Source organism: Simochromis diagramma, unplaced genomic scaffold, assembly GCF_900408965.1.
Source record: "Simochromis diagramma unplaced genomic scaffold, fSimDia1.1 OVJJ01000309.1, whole genome shotgun sequence".
NCBI classification, from domain to species: domain Eukaryota; kingdom Metazoa; phylum Chordata; class Actinopteri; order Cichliformes; family Cichlidae; genus Simochromis; species Simochromis diagramma.
This window is the reverse complement of record NW_024387313.1, coordinates 374,000-388,021: the sequence shown is the minus strand read 5'-3', so window position 1 is coordinate 388,021 and position 14,022 is coordinate 374,000. Positions and strand designations below refer to the sequence as shown.

At 42.7% G+C, this 14,022-nt stretch overlaps 1 protein-coding gene across 1 annotated transcript in view; it reads right to left on the bottom strand.

Annotated features, from left to right (window-relative positions):
- vps8 (VPS8 subunit of CORVET complex) overlaps positions 1-2,595 on the bottom strand; it is a 42,210-nt gene extending 39,615 nt beyond the window's left edge. Inside the window, exon 1 of the mRNA XM_040005073.1 lies at positions 2,449-2,595. Within this exon, the coding sequence (XP_039861007.1) occupies positions 2,449-2,520 (72 nt within the window). The 5' untranslated portion in view covers positions 2,521-2,595. The remainder of the gene's footprint in view (positions 1-2,448) is intronic.
- Between the last annotated feature and the right edge of the window lie 11,427 nt (positions 2,596-14,022).

Genomic DNA, 14,022 nt, shown 5'->3' with positions numbered 1-14,022 from the left:
GGGCAGATCCTTCTGACAGAGAGCAGAACAAAAAGCAGTCAATATCCAGGAAGAGCTTTGACTGTCCTCATGAAGCCAGAAGACTCCTTAAAAAGCTGCTGACTGTCTAACTCCAACTGAGGTTGTAGGCTTCAGGAGGCAGCTAACACAAAGAAAGAGCTCAAAGCCCAAAGCTGCTTTTCCATTTATGGATCGATTTTCTGATACTTACTAATGGAAGATTTGTTTTCTTTCAGTTGCTGTCTTTTTTGTTTCTCTTAATGGAGGCAAATGCTTGTGCAATTAAATTAAAAGAACCCATCTTTTTGCCCACATTGTCTAGAAAGTCTTGCTCCTCAAGCAAACAGCAGCCAAATGGCCAATCTAGCAGGATCCCCTAATAACTTGCTATTACTTCATCATGATTTAATCACACGGCTTGATTCACTGAACACAGATTCAGGTGCTGGAAACATTTCCCAGGACATTTCTTCGAGATTGACAAGACAGTACAATGCAAATGTCCCATCACGTCCCAAAGCTGCTCTGTTTGGATCTGTTGGCTGTTTAGGCCATCTGAGTACAGTGAACTCATCATCATATCTGAGCTGATATGAGATGGCGTTATCCTTCTGGAAGCAGCCATCAGAGAATGAGCACAGTGCTGTCATAAAGGGATGCTCTTGTGCATATCGTGGTTGTAACAAGTGGTGACTGACTTCTTCTTGCATTCCTAACAGCACGAAGCAGACTCGCCATTCTTCCCAGTCCTTTGACAACAGCAAGGCTTTTTCTCCCAGGGAAATACCCAGGAAATTATGCACTAAATTCATACCATGTGATTGGCTGATTTAAGAATTCCCATTCAAATGCAGTTAAACAATTGTACTTAATTGTACCCAATGAAGTGGACAGTTAGTGTTTCTTAGGAAAATCTGAGATCATGTATTAGAAGAACTAAAAAGAAATGCATCTGTGCACAGAAGGTGTTTTTGCAGAGGACAATGAACACTGTTATTTACAAAACTAATGCTGAGAGTGTAAAAAATGTCATTTAAAAATGCAACAGCTCATCTTTTGCTTTTAAAAAAGGAACATTCTCCTTAAAACTGACCACAGATGCACCGATCAGCCAGGGACAAGAATCTTCACCATGTTTTGGGCCCTGACCAGTGACGGGCCAGGCAGCCTCGCATATATTATTATGAACCATTTGATTTTAAGCATGCACAGCACTTGCTCAGCAGCACAATGTCGCTCACACATTCACAGAACAAGCTAACATGTGGTTAGCGTGGAAGCTCTTTGCTGTGAGTGCAGAAACAAAGCAAACTGCAAAAATGTCCAGAGCTCAGAGGCAGCTAGCCTCGTCATGAGGACCCAAGAAGGTTAAAGGACAATTGGGGAGAAAAAGAAAAAAGCACTGATTTCCTGTTATATGCTGAAGTTATAAACCTCTGATGGTAAATGATGGACGCACTTGACATTTGTTTTGTTACAAAAATCTTTGCACTTGCTTTTGTCTGGTGAGGTAAAGGTGGGAGGCTGTACACCAGCTTATTCTCTCTTCATCTGCTGTAGCTCTCCAGTAGCAGTGCATGTTTTCAGTTGTTTCAATGACAGAAGATCATGGAGCTTACAGCACTTTGGGGAAAATTAGAATTATTTCTCTTTTTATAACAAATATTTTGCATTGAAGAAAAGTTGTTGGGTTTTTTTGCTTTTATTTAATGTCAGTTATAGCTCTTAGAAAGAAAACTGGAATCTGCAAAAAGGACCAGGTCAAACTAAGGAAAAGAGAAAAGCAGAAATCGGATGATCTCTATGACTGTCTTATATAAATACAAACGTCCACAGCTGATTTGTTTATTGCCAGTCTGGGGAATCGATATTTTCGGGGTTTTCATTTAGATAAATTGTGCCACGTCCCGACAGCACAGTGAGAACTACTTGATTACATCCCAAAACGTTGATTCTGCTCACCTGGACGTAAAACCAGTTCATTCTAAGCGTGTGCAACACATTAACTTTTGGGGATTTCCTCACCTGGATGATTGCGCATGCATCACATGACAGCTGTCACACTTTAACGTACAGCCTTGGTCATAAATGGGCTCACCAAGCTCACCTTGAAAACAGTAATGCTGGTATGGGCTTTCATCACTACATTAAATCATATTATGCAATTTGAAAAAGTGTAAACAAACAGGCGCCACTGGGCCTCATTTTGAGCCATCATAAGATAATAATGATCGTTATTAACACGGCATTTCTGCCCTTTCACGTGAGAGTCCCGTGCGTTGGTGATTTATTGCAGTCGCATGTCATTCTTTCACACCTAGATCAAGGTGTAGTCCAGCTCTTCATGCACCTCTAAACGTCACCGCTGTCAGCTGAACTACACCCCAGCGGAGTTCGTGCTCCCGCTAACCCCACGCAGCAAAGCAGGACGAATAAAGAGCCTCTCACCGAGTCCACTTCCATCAGGTTCAGCTGGGAAGAGGCAGACAGTAGGCTGTGGGAGTCCGGGGAATGCGACATGTCTCTGTTTACACGGACAAAACTCGGACCGCTGCAGAAAACAGAGGCGCTTTCCGTATATTGATCTACGCATGCGCGACAATGCGTAGACAATGCAAATCGGAACTCGAAAAGGGCTTTACGCCCTTCCTTTCACAATAAAAGCGCAGGACTCATACACTGTGACTTCTAGCAGTGAACTAGGCTCAATCCTCCCAGTGACCCTGTGTGGACAAGTGGAAATAAAAGGATGGACAGACATTCTCCTCGTTAAATTAACTCTGGCTATAAAGCCTATTTAATGATCAATGAAAAAAATGTTTAAAAAAAACTTTTAAAAGTAACTACACAAACAAAGCAAAATTTGTGTAATTACCAATCAAATCATAAGAAATATTCATTGATATTGTATAATACGTGTCTCTTTAGTTGTACTGTAAAAGTCACACTAAACATATTTCACACAAAATATTTTCATCTGTTTTAAAAAATACAGTAATATATGCTTATGAGGTTTGGCTTGAATTCAAACTCTGCTTTGTACATTCTGCATTTCAGAAAAAATCACAAAGAAAATTCCTTACAAAATGCACACACAAGAAGCTTAAAACTCTCCTGCAACTGAAGAGTTTTAACTGATGTAAGGAAAGACAACCACTTTGTAGAAACAAGCAAAAAATAGATGCAGATACTGCTGTTGAGGTATTTTAATCAGAATCTCAATCATAAATTCTTTTCAAAATAAAAAATATATGTAGATTTTATAAAGGATAGTAATATCTCAGAACAATACAAATCACTGTCTCACTCCCTGGGGATGGTATGTGTTCCTCAAGCTCCTCGGGAGTTTGAGGGATCTGTGCATCTTAGCTGATCCTAGGACTACACTCTTCTGGACAGAGACCTCTGATGTTGTTCCTGGAATCTGCTATAGCAACTTTTCCACTTTTGGGAGTTATAGCTCATAATGTTCCTATTGTCACTGAGACCTTCCTTCAACATCTGCTCCAACTGGTCCTGCAGTCCCTGGTAATTCTCTGGTTTCTCTTTTCTTTCTTCAGACTTTATCCTTCAAGCTCGGGTCCTCTACCAGACGCCTGGGAGCTTGACAATCCTCCGATCCTCCACCTCTCTGTCGCCCCTTGGTATTTTTCATTGATCATTTATTTCGAGCATTTGCGTACATATAAACAAAATAGAGCATGTATACAGGAAGGAAAACACTGTCTCCTAGTACAACAGGTGCTCAAAAAGGAGTGAGAAGAAGTAATTCTTATATATCTGTGAAGGTTCTCAGTTATCCAGGTCATTGATGCTTTTCTTTCCAAGGAGCTTGGAAAGAAAAGCGTCTGGACTTCTTTAAGTTGCTTGAAGACGTTTCACCTCTCATCCGAGAAGCTTCTTTAGTTCTAAGGTCAAATGGTGGGGAGTCCCAGATTTAAGCCCTGTGGGAGTGTCCGCCTGCGGAAAATACAGAGACATGCTACAAATGTGCTCACAGAGAGAACACAGAGAAACCAGACAGACATGGGCACGTGACTGGGTAAACAAACATGAGGACACTCATAAACAAACCAGAAATCTATCATTATAAATAACAAACTCAGAAGCACTAGAAAACTAGAACACAAATATCGTATACTTTCAAAGAAATAACCCAAAATTCCAAAACCAAACTGAAAATATTGGGTCAGTGATCCAGGACCATGACAGGGTGCTCTGCTGAGCACTCCCAGCTGCTGGGGTTGTCTCTTGTAAATTCTGCCTTTCCTGTGTTCCACGCCTCCTGAACCAGTGGGTCCTGAGCTGGCACCAGCTGTACTACCCGAACCAGCAGGTACCAGGTCAGCGCCTCCACCCCACCTGAACCTGAGGTTCTCGTTTAGCCTTCACCTTTGGGTTTCCTCTCCTTCCATCGTTGCCAGCCTCCAGCTTAGTCATTCGTGGGTCTTCGACGCTGTCATCGGCCACTGCCAGCGTAGCAGATATGAAATGGTAGGCTGTGTTGTCACGACAAACAGGGAGTGGTTGCAGAATGACCTTATTTTCTAAAAGACAAAATGCAGCAGCAAAATCAGTGGATACACACAGCGGCGGGCCTTTCTTCACCCCAGTGTGGAGTCCATGCAACTCTGGCCCACAATATATAAAAAACATAAAAATGTCAAAACAGTGGTGTGGTTTCACAGACACTTCAAAATCAAATGTAATAGCAGGGTTAAACTGAGACAAGTACATTTGCATAAAAGGCCTGACGTCACGGAGGGTTACACACCTCCTGAGCCCCATGGTACCGGGGGTGTCCTCAGTTTCCCTGTGCTGACTGGTCCGTCCTCCCTCACAGTATGTTTTTCTGCAAGATTTGTAGATTTTTGGTTCCTTGTTTTTTGACCTGAATTATTGTATAGTTTAGGTTAATAAAGTTTACCTCCCTTATTCCTGAGTCTGTATTTGGGTCCTACTCTGTGTGCCTCATAGCCAACCGTAGGTCCAGCAAATCAGCTGATCAATCAAACACAGTGATAACATGCTTACCAAACATCTGATGCCACTGGGCCTGAGAGGAAATTGGTATCCTCATAAGACATCTCCTGCAATGAAATGTATTTCACACTGCCATGTTGAGCCTGTCATTTTCAGCATCTGTGTGAATGTTAAAATCACTCCCTGTAATTTTATCTGAGCTAAACACCAAATCAGATAAAAAGTCTAAGAAATCAGAAACTCTGAGTAGGCCAAGTGGATGACAGAGACAGCAGGTAAAATACATATTAAATGTCACCAATTTTCCAATTAAATATATTCCTAAAGGTGCTGTTGACATGAAATTCAGCCCAGATGTTGCCAATAACTTATCAAATCAAAGAAATTGAGCCATAGACATCTATGGTTGACATCTATCAACCCATAGCTTAAGTTATATGAACAACTATTCATAACTATTTACAAAATCACATGTAAGCAGGAACAGAATCTTCTCCACTGGTTTCTCGTGCAAATCTCCCTCGTGGGGAAAAAAGGCCCGGTCTTCTGCACAGAGAGGACAGGTAAGTGAGCGGTGAGGCGACAACACAAAACAGACGTAAAGATGGTTTCAGTAATGTGTTCATTCCAGTCTCAGGTGAAGACCAAATGTTTGCTCCCACAGTAAGCAGTGGCAGACTGATCAGCAGAGGACAAACAGCTGAGCCTGTACAGATGGCGTAACGCAGGTGTCACTATTGCCAACATGAGTTATAATTTTAGGGAATTTACGTTTATCGTCAGCCAGCTTCAGGGTTCCTTTAATGTCTCCTGTTATGCCCCTTGAAGACACTTCACTGTGGTTGCTGGCGTCTCTAAATCCCTCGATGATCCCAGCTCAGCCACAGGTACCCACAGTTTAACATCACTGTCAACACTGCAGGAGACTCTGGAGACAGACTAAGGATGAACAAGTGCCTGGCATATGTAGTCTCCACTCTTACAGTGTTCACAGGTCAGCATCTGTTTCTTCTGATATTTAGTAAAAAGTTGTCTTAAGCTGTAATGCAATACAGCATTAAAGCTGTTAATCCATCTGCTGGATCATGGATAGAGAGCTGGAAGTGTACGGAGGTGGAGTCCTGCTCCTAAATGAAGTTTTCCCTTTGACTGTCTTTTTAATTCCCTGAAGCCAGCTGGTTGCAGTGGAAGCTTAGCGTCTGTTTTCAGACACATTTTTGAAAATATTTTCTTCTTGGCCTTTTATTGGCTTTATTGACAGAGACAGTGAAGAGATGACAGGAAGGAAAGCAGGGGGAGAGAGGAGGAAGCGATTACGTCTTTAAGGCGTCTTGATGCATGCTCTATCATCCAGGTAAGTAAATCTCCAAAAGTTCTTTCTGTTAATCTGGAAATCTGGAACTCACATCACTTAGTAATGACAACAACATTATCATCCTTCCAGCAAACAAGGGGAGGTGCACAGTTTTGCTAAACCAGAAAGACTATCATGAGAAAATACTTATGAGCCCCTGAAACGAGACCCAGGAAGTGGCTACAGGAAGGATAGACTGTCTGAAGCAGTTAGAACAAGACAAGGCTATTGACCGGACCTCATACCACAGGCTGTACCCAGTCTTAACCGTGTAGAAAATGTTGTAGAAATGTTGGCCAATCACAAGTCTAGAAGCCTGGGAGGAAAACCTCACAAAACCTCACGTACTTCGGTACAATGTAGCTGCCATCAACAGTGTGTGAGTGTGTGTGTGAATGGGTGAATGACTGAATGTAGTGTAAAGCGCTTTGGGGTCCTTAGGGACAAATACAGGCCATTTACCATTTCTGAAAAGTGTTTTTCTTTTCCTGGAAAAGCAGCTAATTTTGTGTTACTTTCACGTGCCTTCATCCTTTCAAATGTTAATAACTAAAGACAGCATTTTGGCTAGAATAGACTCACAACTTTGGAATGGGCAAAATGCATACAGCATACATAAATGTATTTATTTATTTTATTAAATTTATTCCAACCCGGTGTCAGGATTTGGGTTGTGAGAGTGTCTGTGTTGAATGTAGAAGCCCCGTCTGATGCGCGCTCTGATGCCTCTGTCTTTCTAAATGGAGGCACAGTAACCGTGTGTGTATATGTCAGCGTGTATAAACTGCAGATACTAAGATTAACAGCAATAGCATTTTGTCACGGCGTGACGTCAAAAACGGCGCACACTTTAGACATTGCGTGAGTAAATCTCCGTTTTCCTCGTCCACACCTAAACACAAAAACGTAGTTTTCAAAAATCTCCACCCTGGCAGGAGTTTTTTAAAATCTCACCTTTCAGTGACTCAATCTGCTGTTTAGGTGTGGACAAAAGCCCCAAATGCATTATTTACATTTTTTAAAATTTATTCTAATAGTTCCTGTAAAGTTCTACTCTAAGAGATTCATCTCGGCCTTCACGCAGGATTAAAGCTCAATAATGAGTACACACACACAATATAATACATTTCTTTATGACTGTTAGGCAAAAGTGAAGAGAACCCAAAGTTATCACAGCATATATCCACTGATATGGGCTTAATCTTGCTCTGCTCACTAATCTTTCCCTGGAGGCATCACTATGGCAACAAAACAACAAGCATTAAATGAGGTTCCAAACGACAACAACCAAGCTGTTTTCAGCGCTTAATATTTAACACGTCTTTGTTCTAAACTTTATTTGTACAAATCTGTGATGCTGATGTGCACAACCTGGGACTCTGCTGTGAGTGGTGTACTTCGACAGCAAAGAGCTGAAGCTTATTGTGACGGCTGCAGCTGTCGATATTGTTGTCTTGTTTATCTTTATTTTACTGTATCAGTAGTCACCTCATGTATTGATTGGATCTGAGAGTGGTTTACCCTTTTTTATATATCGTTGCAGACAGTGAAGGCGCTGCGTGGGAAACTCACCTTTTTTCTTGCCGCTTTTTGCATGCACCTCGTTGCCTGAGTGGAGAGGGCACTGAAGATTTTCCTTTTTATACTGTTTTGCCCAGTTGGGGTTCAGGGTGAGATGCCGCCAGAGATGGGCAGTAATGTGTTACAAGTAATGCGTTACTGTAATCTGATTACTTTTTTCAAGTAACGGGTAAAGTAAGGGATTACTATTGCAAAAACGGTAATTAGATTACCGTTACTTTCCCGTAGGAACGCTGCGTTGCTGCGTTACTAAAACCGTGATTTTTTTGCGAGAATGTCTCATGACAGTGACGTAAGCGAGTGCCACGTTCGTGACAACAGCTGTGTGCAGATCAACAATGGATCATATATCGATTGTGGGAGAGAGTATGAGCGTGCAGCGTTTAAAGCGTGGAAGTACTGACCTTACTTTGAGTTTGATTCCATAAAAAGTGACAAAAACATTAGTGTCCGTTGTGCGTGGGAAGAAAACTTCTTTTTACAGCGAAAAAAAACCCCTAAACTTCCAACAAGCACCGAGTAGCTACGACGTAATGGGAAACTCACAGAGAAACTCGCGGATTCTTCCACTGACCGCGGCACACCTGCACCAGGGTAAACCTCCGCCTACCCCAGTCCTGCTTTACAGGTGAAAATAGAGCAACAGGACCGCTGAGTCTTTGACTTTATTTATTTTCTGCTGTGTTTTACTTGCATCTATTTGAAAGAGTGAGTGTAAACACACAAAAATATTTTATTTTATGTGCTGGAATGTGCAGAAAATAGGTTTAAATGTTAAACTAATTTCTTCCAGTCAGAGAATGTTGCATATAATTAAATTTTTGCTTGATGCATAAAGTTAAAAGATTAAAACTAATAAAACAAGTTTTAAACAGAGACTTTTCCATTTGATTACATTTTGTATGATGGATTACGTAGAATGCAGGCGAATGGGAACCATGAAGAGGCCGCTAGAAAAGCTGCAACCACCAAGTACCTGCAGAGGGTCAGGCAAGTCCTGAGGAGTCAGCTGAATGGTAAGAACAAGATCCGGGCCATCAACACGTACGCCCTGCCCGTGATCAGGTACCCTGCTGGGGTAATAGGCTGGCCAAAGGAGGAGATAGAAGCCACTGACATAAAGACAAGAAAGCTCCTTACCATGCATGGAGGGTTTCACCCCAAGTCCAGCACCCTGAGGCTGTACGCTAAGCGGAAGGAAGGGGGCCGGGGACTGGTGAGTGTCAGCACCACAGGATGAGACAATGAACATCCAAGAATACATTGGGAAGATGGCCCCAACTGACCGAGTGCTCAGTGAATACCTCAGGCAGCAGAAACCCAAGAAAGAGGCGGGAGACGAGGAACCATCATGGAAGGACAGGCCCCTGCACGGTATGTACCACCGGCAGATAGAGGAGGTGGCTGATATCCAGAAATCCTACCAGTGGCTGGACAAAGCTGGACTGAAAGACAGCACAGAGGCACTAATCATGGCAGCACAAGAACAAGCTCTGAGTACAAGATCCACAGAGGCTGGGGTCTATCACACCAGGCAAGACCCCAGGTGCAGGCTGTGTAAAGATGCCCCAGAGACAATCCAGCACATAACAGCAGGGTGCAAGATGCTAGCGGGCAGGGCATACATGGAACGCCATAACCAAGTGGCCGGCATAGTGTACAGGAACATCTGTGCCGAGTATAACCTGGAAGTCCCGAGGTCAAAATGGGAGATGCCCCCAAGGGTGGTGGAGAATGACCGAGCTAAGATCCTGTGGGACTTCCAGATACAGACGGACAAAATGATTGAAATATCTATATACAGTGTCCCTCGCTATAATGCGGTTCACCTTTTGCAGCCTTGCTGTTTCACAGATTTTTTTTGTGCAATTTTGCATGCTTTTTTTTTCTTTTACAGCATATTGTGTTCTGTGTCCTGATTGGCTGTAGACCATTGTCAGTCAGACACCTCCGTGCCGTGTCTCCTGTACAGTACAGAAACCGTTCAGTTTGTCAAATTTACATAAATCTTCAATTGCTAGCACTGTGACTCTGAAACTTACAAACATACAGTATAGCACTGTATGTTTGTAAGTTTTCTCCCCAACAAACACAACAATGTCAACAAAACGTTTTGCACCGTCAAAGGCACCTGCGGTAGCACCCAAAAGGCAGAGGAAGTGTCATGGTCCGGGTGAGTACGGGGTTTTTCCACTCCGCTGGGCTCCACCTTCAGGCAGAGACTCCAATCAGCTTCCACACCTGGTTCCAATCAAGTCACCAGCATATAAGACCAGCATTCACAACAGACCTCTGCCAGATCTTCTGCTAACTCATGACCCACCTGGCAGTCGCGCTTCCCAACCTAAACTACTCACATCTCTGCCTGGACGCTGGTTCTGTCATCTGGTTGCTTCCTTTCCATCATTGGACTACACCTGCCTGCCTCCCTGCCAAGCCCCTCACTCCAAGCATATTCTGAATCCTCTCTGGACACTCCTCACCCGGAACCCCCTGGACACCCCCTCCTCGCATGACACTTTAACCTGCAACGCGTAAGCCCTAACCTCCATAGTCTAATCCTTCAGCTGTGATTCACTAGACTGCCACTGACTACTTGTCTACTCTCATTATAGTGACTGCGTACCTCCATCCAAGCCGCTGCCCCTTTTTCCATTCCCCGGATCCATCCATGAAATCTAGCACCTAGTCATAGCACTCAGAGTTTCATGTTCATCGTTTGGCCTCACAGTTCTCAGTTCATAGCTTCCACAGTTCATAGCATTCTCCGTTCATAGCATTCATAGTTTCCTGCTTTGTAAGTTAACTAGGCACTGTAAATAAAGCACTGTGTTCACGCCCGTTTTGCCTCCCTCTGTGTCTGCATTTGAGTCCACACCCACAGCCTGGCCCTCTCGGCCGTAACAGGAAGATGCTAACCATCACACAAAAATTTGGACTTCCTGACATGCAAAAGGAAGGTAAAAGTTAGCGTATTTTTTGGATTATAAGGCGCATTAAGCGAAACAAAACAGCCAGATAAGTCAAACTTTACTCAACTCATTCTTCTTGCTTCCTCTACTTCCGTACAATTGATTCATTAATGTTGAATTTTCTGGCAGCTGCTCTATTCCCATGTCCTGGACCTGAAAACAGGGTTTGATCTTTGGTTTCATTCTATAATACTGGACTTATTTTTCTACGAAGGTTTGAACTTTGAGAGTTTAAACAAGAGAGAAAAGTGTGAAAATGTTCATGCCTGTCTGAGAAAAGTGTATAAAGTGTGTAGTGAGGGGTTTTACAGCCTTAAAACATCTATATTAATTGTAAAATATAAAGTTGGCTACTTTGCGGATTTCACAGATTGCAGGTTATTCTCAGAATGTAACTCCCGCGATAAACGAGGGACTGCTGTATATCTATATCAATAAAAAAAATTCCCCTTGGGGTGCCTGAAGCCAAAAAGCTGACTCAAAGCGCTCCAAGGTCACGACCTGTGAAACCCATTACAGCATGGTGTAGAACAGATGTAGTTGTGTCCTCACCTCCCAAAGGAAACCAAGTTGTCACCCAGAAACAAACCTACACACACAAATCCATTTAAAAGCTAAAAATTGTCAGGATGTGTGCTGTGGCAGTCAGGATGACCCAAACACTGGACTCGTACACAGAATGTACAAAACTAACCAAAGCCACAAATATGAAAACGAAAAACTAGATATAAGACAGACTAACTGGAAAACAAACCAGGAACTGAGAACCTGAACTTAGCCAGGATCACAAAGGGCAAAACTCAGCACAGTGAGGGTACAACACGATGAAGGGCAAAGGAAAACACATGGCTTAAATGCACAGGCAAGACAAGAAAGGATGGGGATCAGGTGGGAATACAGCTGGGACAAATCAGACATACAGAGACAAAGCAGAATACACTGACATAAGACATGGACTATCAAAATAAAACAGGAAGCATGACATCATGTAGAGGCAGAGTTGACACCGACACGTGACAGAGTCTGGAACAGAGGAAATACAAAAGCACCGGGAAAACATGGGGCCAGAGACTAACCACAGATAAACAGTAAGGTAGAGACGACTAAGATCACAAAACATCAACATCAGTAATCAAAGAATATCATTCCAGAAGTTGAAACACAAACAGTGGGTCGCAGACCCAGTACCATGACAAAAACCACCCACAATATCAGTAGTAATTTAATAATTTCACTTTATTTTCTATAAATATTCCATCCATCCAATCACTTCCGCTTATCCCTTTTTAGGGTCGCAGGGGGGCGCTGGAGCCTATCTCAGCTGTCATAGGGCGAGAGGCGGGGTACACCCCGGACAGGTCGCCAGTCTGGGCTAAGACACAGAGGCTGTATCCCAATTCAGGGTCTGCAGCCTTAAAGTACGCAGCCTTAACGGTCCACAAGGGCCGCGTACTCAAAGACCGCTAAGGCCGGAAGTGCGAGGCTTGTGAAACGGGACGGTCTAGCCTCCGTCGCGCTGCCCAGGTTGCCTGGCAACCATGATACTAACAGCTGGAAACTTTTCAGCATTATTTGAGACAATCTTTTGTTCATTTGTTTGTTTGTTTCTACATGAGCTTTGATCATTCTCTGTAGGATTAAGCTCAGCTATTGAACGGCGTATATTTTAAAGTAAAGGCTTTAAAACCAAGTTAGCACAAACGTCACTAACGTCACATAACTTTGCCGACATGTGGCCAACAGTAATGTTTTAATGTTCTTCGTTATTAAACATTTGCACATAAATAAGTGACATAATATTCAGTACTTAAAGTACTTTGTACTCTTCAGGCGCCCCTCGCCCGCCGTTTTTTTTTCGGCAAAATTATCCACACCCACCGCCGCGCTATGCATTCTGGGATATGTTGGGCCATAAAGTCTACACCGCCACGTCCTTAAAATTCAGGGAAATGAAGGACGCATTTGAGGGCCGCATTTCGAGCAGCCTTCGAATTGGGACAGCCTTCGTCACGTCGCTGTGACGTAATCGGCCTTAAAATGCGGCCTTTAAGGCTGCAGACCCTGGATTGGGACACAGCCAGAGACAGACAACCATTCTCACTCACATTCACTCCTATGGGCAATTTAGATTGATCAATTAACCTAATCCCCACTAACTGCAAGTCTTTGGACTGTGGGAGAAAACAGGAGTACCCGGTGAGAACCCACGCAAACGTGGGGAGAACATGCAAACTCCACACAAAAGACCCCGGCCTGATGGTGGAATTGAATCAGGACCTGCTTGCTGTGTGGCAACAGTGCTAACCACCTTGCCACCGTGCTGCCCTGGTTTAAAAACATTATTTCACATCATTTATTGTAGCTCACACCACAACATTCAGAGACTTTATGGCCACAGATTGTATAGAGAAAATTAATAGTAGGACAGCATATTAATCGTGATTTCAAAGGCTGTAGTTTGCAGCCATTGCTTCAGCAATGTGTATAAATGTAACAGGACTGGTTTTAACCATTGTAACAGTCTGAGCTTCTTCAAGCTTTATTTGAGCACATTAGCTTACTAAAAACAGAAGCTAGCTAGTACTACTGGGATGTCACATTTTCACAAGGTAAGACTGGGGCTACATGGCGGGATACTAGCATTAGCTGTGTTACTACATTACTTTCAGCCAAATCATGAGGGGTTCAGGTTTTCTTTTCCCTGCATTTTCCCTTCACATCATTCATATATTTGTGTTGGACATTTTCAGAGAGTGAATACCGAGGCTAACTGCCCACAAACACTTCTTTAAAAAGTCTCCTTAACAGTGAAAAGAAAAACCCAGCCAGCATGCCTGTGAGCAACCAATGAGAGACCTCTTTACATGCATGCCTAATTTGCATTGCTTTTTCTCCAAGGACAAAAAAGCCATAGAAATGGAAAAGCTAATCCAATAGCTAATCTAATAATTATTACAGCTAACAGGGGAAAAAATGAAACTTAAAAGGTGAGTGGAATAAACATTTCAAAACTAATTGGATTTTTCAATTCATTTACTTATTTCTCTTTTTAATTTGCATTTTTTTAAAGTCTCAATATGAACATTTTTTAAAATGAGGTTTTGATTCTTTCTTTTTCTTTCTATAAATCAT